The sequence below is a fragment of the Palaemon carinicauda genome, chromosome 5, assembly GCF_036898095.1.
Source record: "Palaemon carinicauda isolate YSFRI2023 chromosome 5, ASM3689809v2, whole genome shotgun sequence".
Lineage (NCBI taxonomy): Eukaryota > Metazoa > Arthropoda > Malacostraca > Decapoda > Palaemonidae > Palaemon > Palaemon carinicauda.
The window spans coordinates 92,551,022-92,567,900 of NC_090729.1; the positions used below are offsets into that span (position 1 = coordinate 92,551,022).

Consider the following 16,879-nt stretch of genomic DNA (forward strand, 5'->3'; position numbering starts at 1 on the left):
AAAATCTCCTGTGATTGCACAATTTTTAATGTTCCTGAGAAACAAGATATCCCTTTGACTCACTGTGGTAAAAGGTTACTGCTCGACCTTGTGCCAGGTTTTTAAACGGAAAAGGCTGACCTATCCTCTTCATGGGAACTTTTGGTTCTTATTCAGTTTCAAGCAGTCTTGTCCTCCTCGAGAACTCAAACCCCCTACGTACGATGTGACAAAGGATCTCAGGGCCTTAAGAAAAGCCCCTCATAAACCCATGCCTAAAGCTTTAAAGAGGGACCTTACCTTGAAGACTGTCTTCCTCCTTGCCTTAGCTTCAGTCAAGAGAGTAAGCAAATTACATGGTCTATCTTATCTTATGTCACATTCCAGCTAGTGGAAATAATTATCATTATGTTTTGTTCCCAAATTTGTGGCCAAAACCTGATTGTTTGAAAATTATATCAGATTAGATTTTTTCACGATCTTGTCTCTCAAAGAGGTAACTGATGACTTGGATGACATGTCACTCTGTCCTGTAAGATCCATTTGTAAATATCTGAAAAGAACAGTATCTTAGGTCTAAAATCTCCAATTTTTTTGTAACTCATTTTGGTTGAGAGAAACAATCATGAGACCTTATGAATCCTCAGGAGAACTGTGGCTATGGGTCCCCCCCTCGAGCACATGATATCAGTGGTCTTGCTGCAATCCTAGTGTTCTGCAAAAACCACTCTGTACCTCAAGACCGCAAGCTGGGGCATGGAAGAAACAAAACACTTTTATGGATCATTATCTTAGAGATTGTATGCACAGATCTTTAGACATTCTCTTTACCCCATATTGTTGCAGAACAACAAATAATCTAATTGTATACTCATATAGGACACATAACTTTTATCAAAGTCATCAATTATTTTCTGCATTATATGGGTATGTAATGGGAATCAAGGCAGATGATGATTATGGTTGGGCTTGAAGCCTTCACTTGGAATTCACCCTAGTGCAAGTAAGAAATCAATATTTTTCATCATTATTGATAATATATTGCAGATATTTATTATGTAACACTTGATGTTCAAGTAACTTCACCCCTGGCAATGAATCATATCTTCTGGGATATAATCTACAGCCTTGCATTTTTACGACCGGCTACACAGTTCAAATATTGTCCACTTTTGAGTTTTTGCTATTATTTAATAGTAATCCTATCTATTAGAGAGGAAGGGCATACCTCTCAACATATATTTCCCCCATCTAAGGAAGACTCCCATATAAATGACTTAAGAAGTTTGTATCCTCGTAGGAATAAACTCATCATCATCTCGTCCCACGCCTATTGACGCAATGGGCCTCGGTTAGATTTCGCCAGTCATCTCTAACTTGAGATTTTAATTCAATACTTCTCCATTCATTATCTCCGACTTCATGCTTCATAGTCCTCAGCCATGTAGGTCTGGGTCTTCCAACTCTTGTAGTACCTTGTGGACTAGTTAAATGTTTTTTTAACCAATCATTCTTTTGGAGTGCGAAGAGCATGCCCAAACCATCTCCATTCACCCCTCACCATGATCTCATCCACATACGGCACTTGAGTAATCTCTTATAGTTTTATTTCTAATCCCGTCCTGCTTTGTTCTCAAATCTCCTAAATCTGTTGGAGATGTTTCATTGTTATACCGTGATTCATATCCATACAGTGACACAGATCTCACTAAACTGATATATTGCCTGATTTTTATATGTAATTTCTGGCGATTTGATTTTTAAATTTTACTCAACCTAGCCATTGTCTGGTTTGCCTTTTTCAATCTTTCATTAAACTCTAATTCCAAAGACTCTGTATTGGATATCATAGTTCCTAAATATTTAAATGATTCTACCTCATTAATCCTTCCTTCCTTCCAATGGTATTTTATCTTCCATTGCATATTCCATTCTCATCATCTTAATCTTTCTTCTATTGATCTTTCATGCATTCTGGGTAAGCAAGTATTGCAAATCCTGTGGTGTTCTGCTAATAAGGACAGTGTCATCAGCATACTCTAGGTCATTTAATTTTCTATTACCAATCCAGTCCAATCCTTCTCCACTATCTCCAACTGTACTATGCATTACAAAATCCATAAGGAGGATAAACAACACCGGGGACAACACATTACCAGGAAGTACTGTGTTGTTCACTGGTAATTCATTGGATAGGACTCCACTAACATTAACTTTGCTCTTCTTATGCTCATGAAAAATTTTTATCAAATTTACATATTTAAGAGGAATTCCAAAATGATGCAGGAGTCTCCATAAAATTGGCTGGTGAACACTATCAAAGGCTTGTTCATAGTACACAACTGCCATCAAAAGTGGATTTCAATATTCTATGTATTGTTGTACAACACGTCTCAAGATGAAAATTTGGTCAGTCCAACTTCTATATTTTCTAAACCCTGCTTGTTCGTCTCTCAGCTTTTCATCAGTTTTTCTCTAGTCTCTTTACAATAAGCATACTATATGATTTTATGAGAACTGAGGTAAGTGTGATGCCTTTGTAATTATTGCAATCACCAACACACTCCCATTCTTCAGGTTTTACTTCTTTATGCCACATTCTACAAATTAATCATGGGGGTCACTTCATTTTCACCCAGTATCATCTCAGTAGTTATTCCATTGTAACCAGGGGTTTTCCGTCTCCTGAGTTTTTTAATGATAACTTCGACTGCAACCACACTGAATTCATTCATGGGCACATCAAGGTCTTAGTGAGCTTCAGGTATATTAATCAAATTATTCCCTTCATGTCTCCTATTCATGACCTCACTAAAGTGTTCCATCCATCGTTGCCTTTCTTCATCTTCTGTTGTTATAACAGATCCATCCCTCTTTTTGATGGGTATATGGTTCTTTGCCCCGTAAAGATTTCATTAACAATTTTGTGAGCAATTGTTACAACATAGCCACTCCCTTAATTCATAGCTTTGTGTCATCTTAATTTATTTTCCTGTCTAAATATTCTCTCCTGTCATTCATGGCTCTCTTAGCATGCTCTACCTTTTAATTTTCACTTCTTCCTTGAAAACTTTCAACAATTAATTTCTGTCTTGTCTCCTTTTTATAGCATACCATGTATCATTTGATACCCATAGCTTTCTCTTTGTAATTGCATGTCTCAAAACTTCAATAAAAACTGACTGATATATGTTCTTAATATCACACCATTCTTCATCTCTAAAAGTCTCTAAGACTGCAAATCAATTTCTACATTCAATTGCATTTTTCTTGTGTGTTAATGTGGAAGCTTAGTTGTATCAAATCTAGGTAATCTATCTACATTTCTATTTGGTGCTTTCAGTTTTAATTTCAGTTTGGCAATGAGGAGCTGGTGATCACTACCAATATCTGCACCTCTATAGCTTCTTACATTTCTCATACTCCTCCTCCTCTCTTTATTAATGGCTATGTGATCTATTTGATATTTGTAATTGCCGCATGGTAAAGTCCATGTATATTTGTGGATGTCCTTGTGGTGGAAAAGAGTACCTCCAATGACAAGATTATTTGTTGAACATAAAAACATAAAATGTGCTCCATTTTCATTTGCAACTTTGCCTAGACCCTCAACACTCATCACATTCTCTATACCTTCATTATTCCTTCCAACTGTATCATTGAAGTCACCAATCATAATTTTCATATCTCACCCTGAGATCTTACATATTACAATCTGCAGTTCATAGTATTCATCTTTATTTACTTTCGGGGAATCATTTCTTGGTGTATAGCAAACTATAATAACCATATTATCACTGCTTTGATTTAATCTTTGCAAGTAACAATCTACTATTTACAGCTTTCCACTCAGTTGATGCCTTTTCTGTTTTTAGCATCATCTTTCCTACCCGTTCTCTTCCAACTCCATGTTCTTCCTGAATAGATATATGTATTGCCTTGATCTAAGGTTTCCTTACCAATCCCCTTACAACGCGTTACATTTAGGGCCAAGATATCCAAACTATATTTCATAAATTCACTCTCCACTTGCTGTAACTTCTAATCTGATTCATGGCTCGAACATTCCAATTACCAATTTTCAATTTTTCTTTAGTATATATAAATTGGGAGATTCTTGGCACCCCAGTATGCCCGGTACTGTTATCTTTGCTTTCTATTTACTGATTAAATCCACAGAAGATTCATTGGTTAGATTCCTCAAAGGATAGCCAGTTCCTTGTGATGTGCAGTGCCTATCTAACTAAGGCAAGTAACCCCTGCCGGCCCATACTAATTCAAGTAAGATCAACTGCCGGGCATCAGGAGTAGAAGCTGAAGAGACAACTACACACTACAAATTTTAAAAACAATTTGTATTTTTCATAGCTATACAAACCTGATTCAATTATCAAAGATCTCACCTCAACTGTCCCACAAGTCTTTTGACCAGGAGAGAATGGAGAGCATCATGAGCAGGCGCCCTGCACCGCATGGGCTGTGGTTGGTTAGCTGGTTAAGAGAGTATTTAGAATGGTGTATAGTTATCAACTCCATAATAAACAACTAGGCTATTCTTCCCTGGATTTCCCCTTGAACTGAAAATCTGATCCCTTAGCACTTGAACGTAAAACTTATTTTCCCTGATGGGAACAGCGAGACAGTGTAGTCACAATGGTTACTGAATACACAGTGCTATCTCTGTTCAGGAATGCTAAGAAATTCAACTGGGAAGATAATTCTAACAAATAAAAATCCAGCATAGAAGACAACGTAGATTACAATAAACACTTATCACATTCTGGAAGGAGACGCCTCTAAACAACGCCGATGCGACAGAAAAACTGAATTACTGTACAAAGAACCCTTGATGTTCTTTGCCGGTAACTGCTAGAGTGTTTCATTACTTTACTTGGGCATGTATCTATTGAACAGAAATAAAATGGGAAAATCTTTATTACATTTTGGGTGGGGTTAAACATTGATAAACTGAGCTTTTTGGAGAACAACCAATATGAACATAACATGATGTTCATGAAAATGAATATATTGAACATTATTTATAAACCACCTTACCACAAACTTAAAGCTGAATTTAGGAAGGAAATATTAATATTGAATATAGTTTCATGGAAGCAGTGTTTCCAACTTATCATACATATAGAATAAAATCAAAATATGCAGTAGAAATATGGAAATTTTATGATTTCAATAAAGAAATAGTAAGATGTATGATAAGTTTTTGGATTCTGACCACAGGAAATTACACCATTGTTTTTTTTATTGTTAGGATTCCAGTAGCATAGAATTACCTAATCAATGAAACATTTGCCTCTAACTTTGACTTTTCATTTTGAGTGATTGTTTATTCTCCTTTCATTTAATGCACTGTGATGAAGTGTAACATAAAAATTTCCCATCTCAGAAAGCTTACAAATAAAAATATCATAAAGCCAATGATTATGATTTGGCAAACATGAGTTTTGTTGTGACTAGGTATTCTGAAAGGGTTAACATATAATGGACAAAAAAGCCCATCGTCCCATCACAGTAAAGAGATCCATGGAATATATCTGAAGTATAAATGTACTGTGGAAAATAGTGAAACATAACTTCTATAATCCTGTTATAACAAGAGTCCAAGACAATGAATAACTTGTGCTCTAATGCATTTTAGTACATTAGCCCCTCAACTTGTCAGCCTTCTGTAATTACCAGCTGCATTATTATAACAAGGTTTTGCTATGCGACCATTTTACATATGATACCTTTTTTTTTCAATAAATTGACGGAGGTACTTTAGTCTAGAAAGTATATATAATGTTAGCTATTAGGTCAAACCATTGATGTATCTGATAAGTTTAGGGCTATTGTATTCTCATAATATTGGGAGGGAATGTTATCATATCAGATTATATATATATATATATATATATATATATATATATATATATATATATATATATATATATATATTATATATATATATATATATATATATATATATATATATATATATATATATATATATATAAGCCACTAATAGTTCCTTATGTACAAGCATATATTCATTAGCTACTCTTAGGATTCATTAAAGTAAGATGAAAACAAAGGTCAGTGGTCTTGACATTTTGGTATATTTCTTTCTCATGCGACATTTTTCTTTTCTATAGCTCCTTTAGGAATTCCCACACAAGGTAAGAAAAAGTTTCCTCTTTACAATCAAAATTTGTGCAATATGTTTTGCTGCTCAATTCTAGATATGAATTTAGAGCTTGAGATTATTACTGCAGGCAGTTCATATTATTGTAGGGAATTGCACAAATGATGGGAGTATATATTTGAAAATTTCTTGCTTCCTTTTGTAGGTAAGAACATCATATAGCAATGAAGTGTAAAACTGTCATTTATTATTGGTTTTGAAACTTCTCTGGATAAAGAAACTTAGATGCTATTTTTATTTTTGTTCACACAAGAATGCAAATTTTTCACCTTTTATTTGAAATATAACGTTGTGAAAGGTGAATTGTGGTTGAAGCTAGGTAAAATCAGTGAGGGTATGATAGTACCACCTATTCAGTGACTCACCATTCACCTTTCCTTCAGTTGTCCTACTTTCACTTCGTCTTTACCTGCATTGGCCTTGTAAATCAATTCACGTCACTTGTTGAAGTGTTTTACACCAATTCCCTCTTGGTAATGACTTTAGCCTTATTTGTGGAAAATATGTCTTGGCCTTCTGTTCAGTGTAAAAGGTATTCTTAGAATGCTTTCTCTTCTTGTTTTTTAAGGCTACACAACACTATAATTCTCCAGTGAACATTCAAGGATATGTCTTTGAACTACCCTATGCTTCTGTGTTGAGGACAGTAACTACTCATTCTGCCTTCCCCCCCCCCCCTCCCTTACCCTCCTGAACTGTCTAGAGACGTTAGGTCTGTATTAGATGGTAACCAGTCAGATGTCTCGGAATGTGACTTTTGACATGGACACAAATTTCATTGTTATTCCTACTTCCATCTCTCCTGCCTTTGCTAAACGAACTGCTCCAGTACACCTTATTAGACAACAGAGTTTAAGAAGGTTCTACAGCCTTCTTCTGGATTATTTGGATTTCCACTCCTTGTAGCTTCCTTGGAGCACTTGGCCACAACTAAAAGATCAATATCCTTAGATTATAGGTAGAAAGGTTAATCATGAGTAATAGAAGCAAGGCACCAGAGATTGTCCTAGAGAATGATCATTTGTACCTATGATCAGCTTCTGAGTTCCATTTCTAGCCAAGGGAGGACCAGTGATGGCCAGGCAGCAGGCAGACCTATTAGCTCTACTAAACCCTCATTTGTAGTTCTCATGGTTGGTAAGGCTGCTAACTCTTATGGTAAAACTATTGGACTTGAGGTGGTAGTTGAAGAGGCACCTGGGTGGAGGGAGTTGAATGAGCACAGGCAGGTTCCATTTTCATCTTCTCCCATGTGAGTATTTTTTTCCCACCCTCCTCATCTTCTTCACCTATCCATCACCAGACCAATAAAAGCTTAAGAATAAAGCCTGAAAGGCAACCCTCTGGGTAAAAAAAGTTAAATGAAGTTTCTTATTTCTATAATCACTTGATATTGATATTGGTTCTTCTCCAGAAGCTTGGCTTAATAAATCGTAACTCGTAAATTTTAAATTTTAAACTTTTTCCATTTTCCCTTTAATAAACATATGCATTAAGTAAGGGAATGAGGATTCTAGTGATAAGTGGTAACTGATGCACCATTCCTTTTGTCACCTCGGTTACAAAGTCAACACTATAAATTTCCCCTTGGCAACAGGAAGCAGTGGGAAGGAGGGTGGGCATTAACACAAATGAACATCAGGTGAGTATAGAAATAAGAAATTTTATATTAAAATTCTGTTTATTTCCAACTCCCATACTAAACTGGAGGTGGGATGCCCGAAAAGGAAAGAGCTAGGATAAATTCAATTAAAAGTAATTCACTATACATTACCATAGTTGGAATTTTCTAACCTGGTCTAGATTACTTTTAACAAACCATCTCAAAATACAGATTGAAATACAGGATTGCAGATTGTTTAAGAAAATTATTTTAAAAACTAGACTGTATGTAGTTTAAATTATATTTCTTGATCAAAATGATACTTTGATTGATACTAAATCAATTATTAAATCAAAGCCTCTTATAGTTGCAGTTAAGAGAGTTAAAAATCAACTAACATCAAAATTAATTAGACAGCAGCCCTGCAGCTACTATGGGGGACTAGAACCTTGCAAATTTCATTATAAAACCATGATTCTTCAAGATAATATATAATAGCTGCTGGTAAAGCTCTTTCTAAAGAAAGGTTCTTGAAAATTTAAGATAAGTAGATGATCTATTCCAATCATATACCTTCACCTTCAAGCTTATTGAATAGTTTTATATTTAATGCTTTGTGAGCTATTGTGACCAAACTTCAAACTATGAATGATACTGCAGTTTGGTCATGGTATGATTAGAGACCGTGATACCATAAAACACAACTGGGATGCTACCTCTAATAAATGAAAGTTTGTTCAAGTAATACTAAACAACCCTTACTGGACAAATCTATTTCTGATGAAACCCTTTCATCCATTTTCAGAAAAGGTATGTGAAAAAAGTTAGTACAGAATCTATGCCCTGTGATAATAACTCGGATCCAATAGATACTGTTCGTCACTAGAAAACTGAAAATTGCATTGAATCCCCTAGTTACCACTTGAGATAGTTAGGGTTTGAAAAGGATAGGTTAAGTCTGAAATAATACTCTAAACTAAGAAATAAATGAATTTCTGAGCTAACAGAAAAGTTTTTTACCTTAAAATGTAATAATAGTGATAACAATGTGAAGATTTTTATCCACATCAAAATATTTTTAATGAATTTTTATCCTAAGATTTTTAGAACACTAACTTTGCGTTATGTTTCCAACTGAAACGTTAGTACTGCACTCATAAGGAGACTCATGGACAAAAGCCGTAGCCTATGCAACTATGCCTTCCTAATAATAGTGATGTAATATTTGAAAATTGAAATTTTTATAAGCTTAACTAAAGTTCTTCACTCAATACAAACAAACCACTATAATATGCATATCTTTATAGCCAGACTTATAAGGGTAATAAGAGCACTCATGTTTGAATTTACCCAACTAAAGTAATCCTATGAGGAGCTATTGGCTGAGCTTGAAAGAGAACTGAAATGCCCTGTCATCCAGAATGATGTGATTACCCGGTTTTAGCTGATAATCACCCACAGCAAAATATTTATAGATTCATTTAAATAAAAATTTGAGCATCTATGATCTGAAATGCCAACTCCCAAAAATAACAATGTTGCTTAAGGCCTCTTACTTAAGTAAGAGGAGGGATATAAGAATCCATATTACCTTTGGACTTCTGCCTTGTAATGTAGGTATTGTATAGAGTTACTAGGTATGTGGAAACTGCAAGGGTTCAGTTGCAGAAAGATCTTATGTAGTTTTAAAAAATTGAGACTACGAGAAGGAGCCCGCCTCTGAAAGAAGCAGTGAATATTCAGAACCCTTGCTGAAGAAACACTATGTAATTGAAATTGCTAGACCCAACTATGGAAGTCAGGCTAGCGTAATCAACCAAGCAGTCAAGTGCACAAGCAAAGGCTTGCTAATCGGAAAATAACAAAGAAATTTAAATATGTTAAGATTTAAAAAAAACTCATAGCTTACTTGACTGGCACCTACTAGAGTATTGGCATGCCATATTGTTATCCACTTTGCCAAAGATAACTCATTTGTCTGCTCATTATTAACTTGTATTGCTTTTTTTGGCTGTTATGAAAACTAATGTCAGTTGTTCTGTTTATAACATTGTACTCCCACAAAAGTATTTAAGACAGTGTTTTCACTTTGAAAATAAGAAATCCAAAAGAGAAGATAACTTAAATTGCAATAAATTCACTATAACCTGAATTGAGGATATGTCTATTGATTTAAAACAATGTTTTCCTGTTGCAGAATTCTTAAAAGTCTAGGAGGGAAACCCATTAAAACTCAATAAACACTTATTAAACTGCATAAAACGACCAAGTAAAGTAATTCAAAACACTCCCTCTTTATTATCCACAAAGAGCATCTTTTAAGTCAAACAACTTGTAAATGGTGCTTAATTTATGAGATACAATAATTGGGACAAAACTGGAATTCAGATTGAAAAATAGGATAATATTATGCAACAGTCAGTATATACCAGTCAATACATTTCTGCATTATAAATGTCTCAAACAGGAGCCAGAATGCCAGCCTTTTCAGAATTTGAGACAGCAATATATCAATTCCATCCCTAGAAAGAGGCTGTTTCCACAGATTTGAAGAAAATAAAAAGATTCCAAACTTACCTTACTCAACTTATATGAGTATTTCTTAGCAATGTTTCTAAAGGAGATAATTCCTTCATCTTCCTGTATCGTAGGTTGAACTAACGGGAAGTATCTGATTTCCAAGATCGTTTACAACTTGAGTGAATATGGGGGATGCTGCACATGCAAGTGGAAGACTCATTTCTTTCTATAAAAAAATATGAGCTATTAATCTATACGATAGATACATGAAATATATAACAAATTAAATGTATACATAAAAGTAAGTATTAATCATATACAGTAATGTAGACTACAGTATTACCAACTGTATTTACTTTGCTGAAATATCTTGTGATGAGTTACAGGAGCACATAGCCAAACAAAACATGTTGCAAACGATTAAGTTTACTAGAAACCTCTTTCATCCCAACATGGTTTTATTGAATCACATGATATGCAAAGCCATCCACCTCTTCAGCAAATGGAAGGATGTTAGTATTTACACTACCTACTAGGTCTTCTGTTTCACAATGTTGTTGTATAGAGTGACTAGGAATGTGGCATCCAATAATTTACCAGCAAAAGGGTCTAAATTAAATAAAGAATTCAAGGTTCTGTGAAAAAGCAAACTTTCAGAATCCTAATTGAAAGAAATACATTGAAAACTAGACTCAACTTGGAGAGTTAGGTAAGGTTGGCCACAGGGTGGATAGAACCAGAGCTATCATTTTATGAGAGGATTCACCTTGATGTCCGACCTTTCTTCCCCTTTTCACTGTCTAGATTTTTAGAAAGAAATACCATAGGTGGGATTACAATTTTCTCGCAAACCAATTGTGGGAGCTGTGGTGGTCTCACTAATTATCCGATAATGTTTGAATCAAAGGGTGAAATTCCTATATTTGCACACAGAACTTTTCTGGCAGAAATTTATCCCTCGAGTTCCAGGGATGGCCTGTTTTTTTATATGTAAGACTCTGTCATTCTGTCCGGTTTTCCTTCCACCATGATTAAAAAGGGGATGAATGTATTCTTGAAATGCTATGTCCCATCAAGCGAGTTTTCTTTATATTGAATAACTCTAATCATTGAGGTACCATCCCATCGTGGTAATTTAGGGAGAGGAAAATTGGGAGCCAGCTCTCACAGGTGGTGAAGAGATTATCTCCAGGAAAGGCAAGTGTGGTTTGTTCAAGGATGTCAGACTCAATATTTTCTTTTCTCCATTGTTTTGATAATTGTTATTTTTATTCCCCCACTCCCAAATCTATAATAATGAATAGCATTGATAATGTTACCCCTACCCCTGGACCCATGGTGAGCCCCGATACTGTTGACGACCTCTGCCAATTCAAGTAAGAACAAGTCTGTTGATGGCCTAGGAACTATAAATGGCCAGTGTTCTAATGTTCAGAAAAGGGATGCTAATGTAAGTAATTTGAAAGTTATTCATATATGTGGTATAATTTATCATTACAGAGCATTAAGGATGACTTTTAAACTTGATGGTAAGATCAGCAAAATAATGATGAATTTAAAAGATGACAAATGAGAAGCTTGGATTTGTGTTAGTAATCACTAGGAATCTATTCAAGTGATCTGTGAAATTTCAAAAATAAGCCTTGATAATAGCCAGAATACCAGAACTTTATGCTATGCAGCTCCTGGGAACCTTGACATACTAATATCACCCTCAGTGACTGGTATTAGAGTGAATCTGTTGACCCAAAATAAATTTGTTCCAACACCGAGTGCTTAAGGAGGCTCCCCAACAGAGAAGCGAGGTCCCTGAGGAGCCTACCCCTGTGGGATGACTCAGTTTTCCCCCTGAAGGCAGTGGAAGAGACGGTAGAGAGGGTCAGGAAGCTGAAGGATACGGGAGACTCCAGACCCCCTCCAGCGAGAAGACCTACCATATAAGGGCGCCCTCCGACGCCTCCCATCCTCCTCGCGCCTCACCTAGTCAACCCAGGAGAGACGCCCTTACTACGGCCTGGTCTCAGTCTTCTCAGCCCTCCCGTAGAGGAACGTCTTCAATGCAGTCATCCTTCAGACTTTCTTATACAGCAGCCAGAAGAGGTCGTCCAGGCCGCGCCTCTAGAAGGAGATAGGGAGAGAGGCCCCTTACTTCTGCCAAAGCCTCAGGGGGGGGGGGGATGCCTCAAACATTCTTGGCAAGCATGGAGAGACCACGGAGCAGATCCGTGGACTGTAGCGGTCCTGAAAGAAGGGTACAGGTTGCCCTTCCTGGCGGACCCCCCCCCCACCTCTAATGCCAGATCAACAGGCAGAGTGGTTGGCACCCAAGGACCCCTTGAGAAGGACGGCCCTACAAGAGGAGGTCTCTGCGATGCTGGCGAAAGGGGCGATAGAACCAGTCAAGAACCTGGGCCCGGGGTTTTACAGCAGACTCTTCCTGGTGGAGAAAGCGACAGGGGGCTGGAGACCAGTCATAGACCTCTCAGCCCTCGACAAGTTCGTGTGTAAGACCAACTTCAAGATGGACACCCCGAAGTCGGTCCTAGCGGCCTTGAGGGAGGGGGACTTCATGATGTCCATAGACCTCAAGGACGCATACTTTCAAATCCCTGTTCACCCCTCCAGCAGGAAGTACCTAAGGGTGAAATGGGGTACCCAAGCGTTGTAGTTCAAGACCCTCTGCTTCGGTCTGTCCACAGCCCCTCAGGTCTACACGAGGGTCTTCACAACAGTCTCAGTCTGGGCACACAAACAGGGCATCCGCCTGATTCAGTACCTGGACGACTGGTTGTTGTTTTCAGCCTTAGGGGAAGTACTGAGGGAGGAAGGCGCGAAGCTCCTGCAGTTCTGCAACGTCCTGGGTATCATCATCAACCTAGAGAAGTCCCAACTGATACCCTCCACCAGGATGACCTACCTCGGAATGGTCCTGGACTCCCGGTTGGCAAGAGCTTTCCCTTCCGCGGAGAGACTGGACAACTTGGACCAGATCCTCCGGCCCTTCCTGTCGTACCAGCCCAGGAGAGCCAAGGACTGGCAAAGACTGATAGGCCACCTCGTGTCGCTGGAGAAGCTAGTCCCCCAGGGGAAACTCAAACTCAGGGAAGTCCAATAGAACCTGAAGAAGACCTGGAGCCAGAGAGACTCCCCCCACAAGGTGGTCCCGGTGTTCCCGGAGACGAAGGAAGTCCTAGAGTGGTGGATTGCCAGATCGAACACCCTCAAGGGAATGCCCTTCACAGCAAGCCCTCCGGAGATGCTTCTGTTCACGGACGCATCCAAGGAGGGGTGGGGTGCCCATCTCCTCGGCAGGACAGCAAGAGGAAGTTGGACGGACGAAGAGAAAAACCAGCACATAAACGTACTAGAGATGATGGCAGTGCGAAGAGCGTGCCTAGAGTTCGTCCATCTGCACCGGGGAAACACCGTGGCACTGATGTGCGACAACGCCACGGTGGTGGCCTACATGAAGAAACAAGGAGGACTAAAATCGAAGGAGTTGTGCGTCCTCACGTTGGGACTGCTGGAATGGGCCGAAGGGGAACAGATCAAGATCTCAGCAAGGTTCATTCCAGGGAAGAGAAACGTCCTGGCCGATGGCCTCAGCAGAATGGGTCAAGTGGTAGGATCCGAGACGTCCTTGCACCCGGAAGTGGCCAAGACCCTCATTCAGAAATGGGGATCACCAGTGTTGGATCTCTTCGCAATGAGACTGAACACACAGCTCCCCGTGTTTTGTTCTCCTGTGCCAGATCCAGAAGCGGCGTTCGAGGATGCCTTCCAGCACCCTTGGGACAACCTCGACGTTTACGCCTTCCCTTCCTTCAGGATGCTCAGACAGGTCCTCAACGGGGTGAGGCGACCAGACAACCTGTGGATGACTTTGGTAGTGCCCTGGTGGCCGGAGAGAGAGTGGTTCGCGGATCTAAAGGAACTGGCGCGCCTTCCACCTTGGCCCCTTCCGGACAGGCCAGACCTTCTCCGGCAGCCCCATTTTCTGAGGTTCCACGAGAACCCTCAGTCCCTCCGCCAACACGCGTGGAGGTTATCAAGCATCTCCTGAGGAAGGAACGATATTCTTCGAGAACGGCATTAAGGATGTCAGGGTATCTGAGGCGTTCATCAGCGGCAGTATACCAGGCAAAGTGGGCCACATTCACTAAGTGGTGCGTCTCGAGGAACATCAAACCATTGCGGGCCTCCATTCCAGAGACAGCGGACTTCCTAGTCTATCTCAGGGACGAGGTAAACATGTCCATCCCAGCCATCAAAGGAATCCGGGCTGCTCTGGGTCAAGTCTTCCTCCTGAAGGGCATCGACCTGGGTGCCTCCAGACATATCTCGATGCTCATCAGGAGCTTCGAACAATCGTGCCCCCCTCAAGGCAGTAGGGTGCCCCTGTGGGACATAGCCAGAGTCCTAAAGATGCTGTCAGAACCTCCCTTCGAACCCCTAAAGGACATCTTGGACAAGGAACTCACCCTCAAGACAGTTTTTCTGTTAGCTCTGGCATCAGCAAAGCGGGTAGGGGTGTTGCACGGACTGTCGTACGAGGTATCACACTCGAAGGGTTGGCGTGAGGCTACCTTCAGGTTCGTCCCATTATTCGTGGCCCTCTTAAGGAGAGAATGCCTTGAAGTCATTGGGCTTCAGTACGGCATATCATTCCCGTGCTGAAGGCTTGTGACGGGCAAGAGGGCTCTCGAACTGGGGAATTTCTTTTCCTCAGTTTGACTCTAAATTTCTCTCATTCTTTTTCTATTACCTCTTATTGTTTATTCCTCCTTCATAATTATCAGCTGTCTCCAACCTTGCTGTCAAAACTCTCTTACCCATTTCACTGTCCAGGTTTTTTAGAGGGGACATTGTATCCATGATCGGTTTTTATTTCAAAATCAATTGTGGGAGCTGTGGTGGTCTTGCCAACTGCCCGAAAATGTTTGGACACCTGGGAGTGTCAGTATTCCCATACTGGCACGCGGAACTATCTCGTAGGAAATTTGGCCTTCGGATTCCAGGGGTTGGCTATTTTATAGAGATAGGACTCTCGGCATTCTGTCCGGTTTGCCTGCCACTATGATTAGAGTGGGGATGATTGTATTCTTGAAATGCTCTCAGTCCCATCAAGCGGGTTTGGCATACACTTGAGCCACTCTAATCATAGTGGTACCATCCCTTTGTGGTAGGGTAGGGAGTGGACATTTGGTAAGCAGCTTTCACAGGTGTCATTGGTGGAGAAATTAATTCCAGGAAAGGCTAACGGTGTCTTCTTTGGAATTTCAGACAGTCTTAATTTTTTCTCTCCTTTAAACTTTATTTTTTTCCATTGTTTTTTTTTTTTTTCATTGTTATTATGACCCCTTCCCTCCCCCTGAAAAAATAATTAATGAGTAAACTTAATATTCCCTGTACCCCTGGATCAAATGGCGAACCCCAGACACCGTTGACGACTTCTGCTTGTTTAAATAGGGAAAGCTCTGTTGACAACCTCGGCAATACAAAGGATTCCTCCAACAATACTTCTCTGACCAGTGTTGTTAAAGACAATTTATCGGCACTGGTGGAAAATGATGCTTGTAATAACAGTAATACTTTACTCTCTGGTTCTGGCTCATTACCAGATCCAACAAAAAATCTGAAAATTCTCCACTTAAAAAAACATACCAATTGGTTGTAGCTATGACATAATTCATGAAGCCTTCTGTAGATTTGGGGCAATCAAAGAAATTTTAATGGAGCTTAATGGTAGTAAAGGCTTTTGGGAAGCTTGGGTATCATTTTCAAGTTTTGAGATTGCTTTAGAAGCAAATAAAAATTTAGAGAGCATAAAAATTGACAATTGTTTGATTTCTGGGGCTCTATGTGATAAAGCACCAAGACACCTAGAGGTATATAAACCAGAAGAATGGATGGAAAAAGAAATAGAGCATAGACTTCCAGAAGTAAGAACCCCCAAGCCCCCAACATGGATAATTGCATCTGGGAAGATAGATAATTATAACTATTATAAGATTAGTAAATTTATACAAAAAAAGTTGGTTTAATTAAAAGTAAGGATATTAGTAGATACGGGAAGCAATCTGCTTTGATTAATGCAAAATCAGATACTCAAGCTCACATGCTTTGGGGCATGAAGATTGCAGAAATTGATCCTATTAATGATATTTAACCACATACGAGCTTCAGCTATGGTAAAGGAGTAGTTTTTGATAAAGATCTATATGAATTTTCAGAACCAGAAATTCTGGACATGTGCCCTGCTAATGTTTGGAAAGTAAGTAAGATCCCTCAAACAAGCATGGTAGTTTTAACATTTGAAACCCCTGTTATACCAGATCATATAATTATTGAGAATGAAAGAGTACGTGTTCTAGAATATAAACCTAGGCCTTTACAATGCTTTAATTGTTTCAAGTACGGTCACCCTTCCCGGTACTGCAATAATACGAAGATCTGTATTAACTGTTCTTTGTTAGAACATGGCCAATGCAACAGAGATACAACCTGTGCAAACTGTAAAGATAATCATAAATCAAATGATAAAAGATGTAGAGAATACAAGAAAGAAGAAGCTG

General features: G+C 38.9%; 1 protein-coding gene across 4 annotated transcripts in view; it reads left to right on the forward strand.

The window, feature by feature from the left end:
• The window catches only part of Prp40 (pre-mRNA processing factor 40), an 874,860-nt gene that overhangs the window by 843,090 nt on the left and 14,891 nt on the right, over nucleotides 1-16,879 (forward strand). For 3 of the 4 annotated variants that reach the window (XM_068373863.1, XM_068373864.1, XM_068373862.1), the window contains exon 19: nucleotides 6,132-6,155. The exons of the other annotated variant lie outside the window; for it this stretch is intronic. In XM_068373863.1, coding sequence (XP_068229964.1) covers nucleotides 6,132-6,155 — 24 coding nt within the window. The remainder of the gene's footprint in view (nucleotides 1-6,131; nucleotides 6,156-16,879) is intronic. 4 annotated transcript variants of the gene reach the window in all.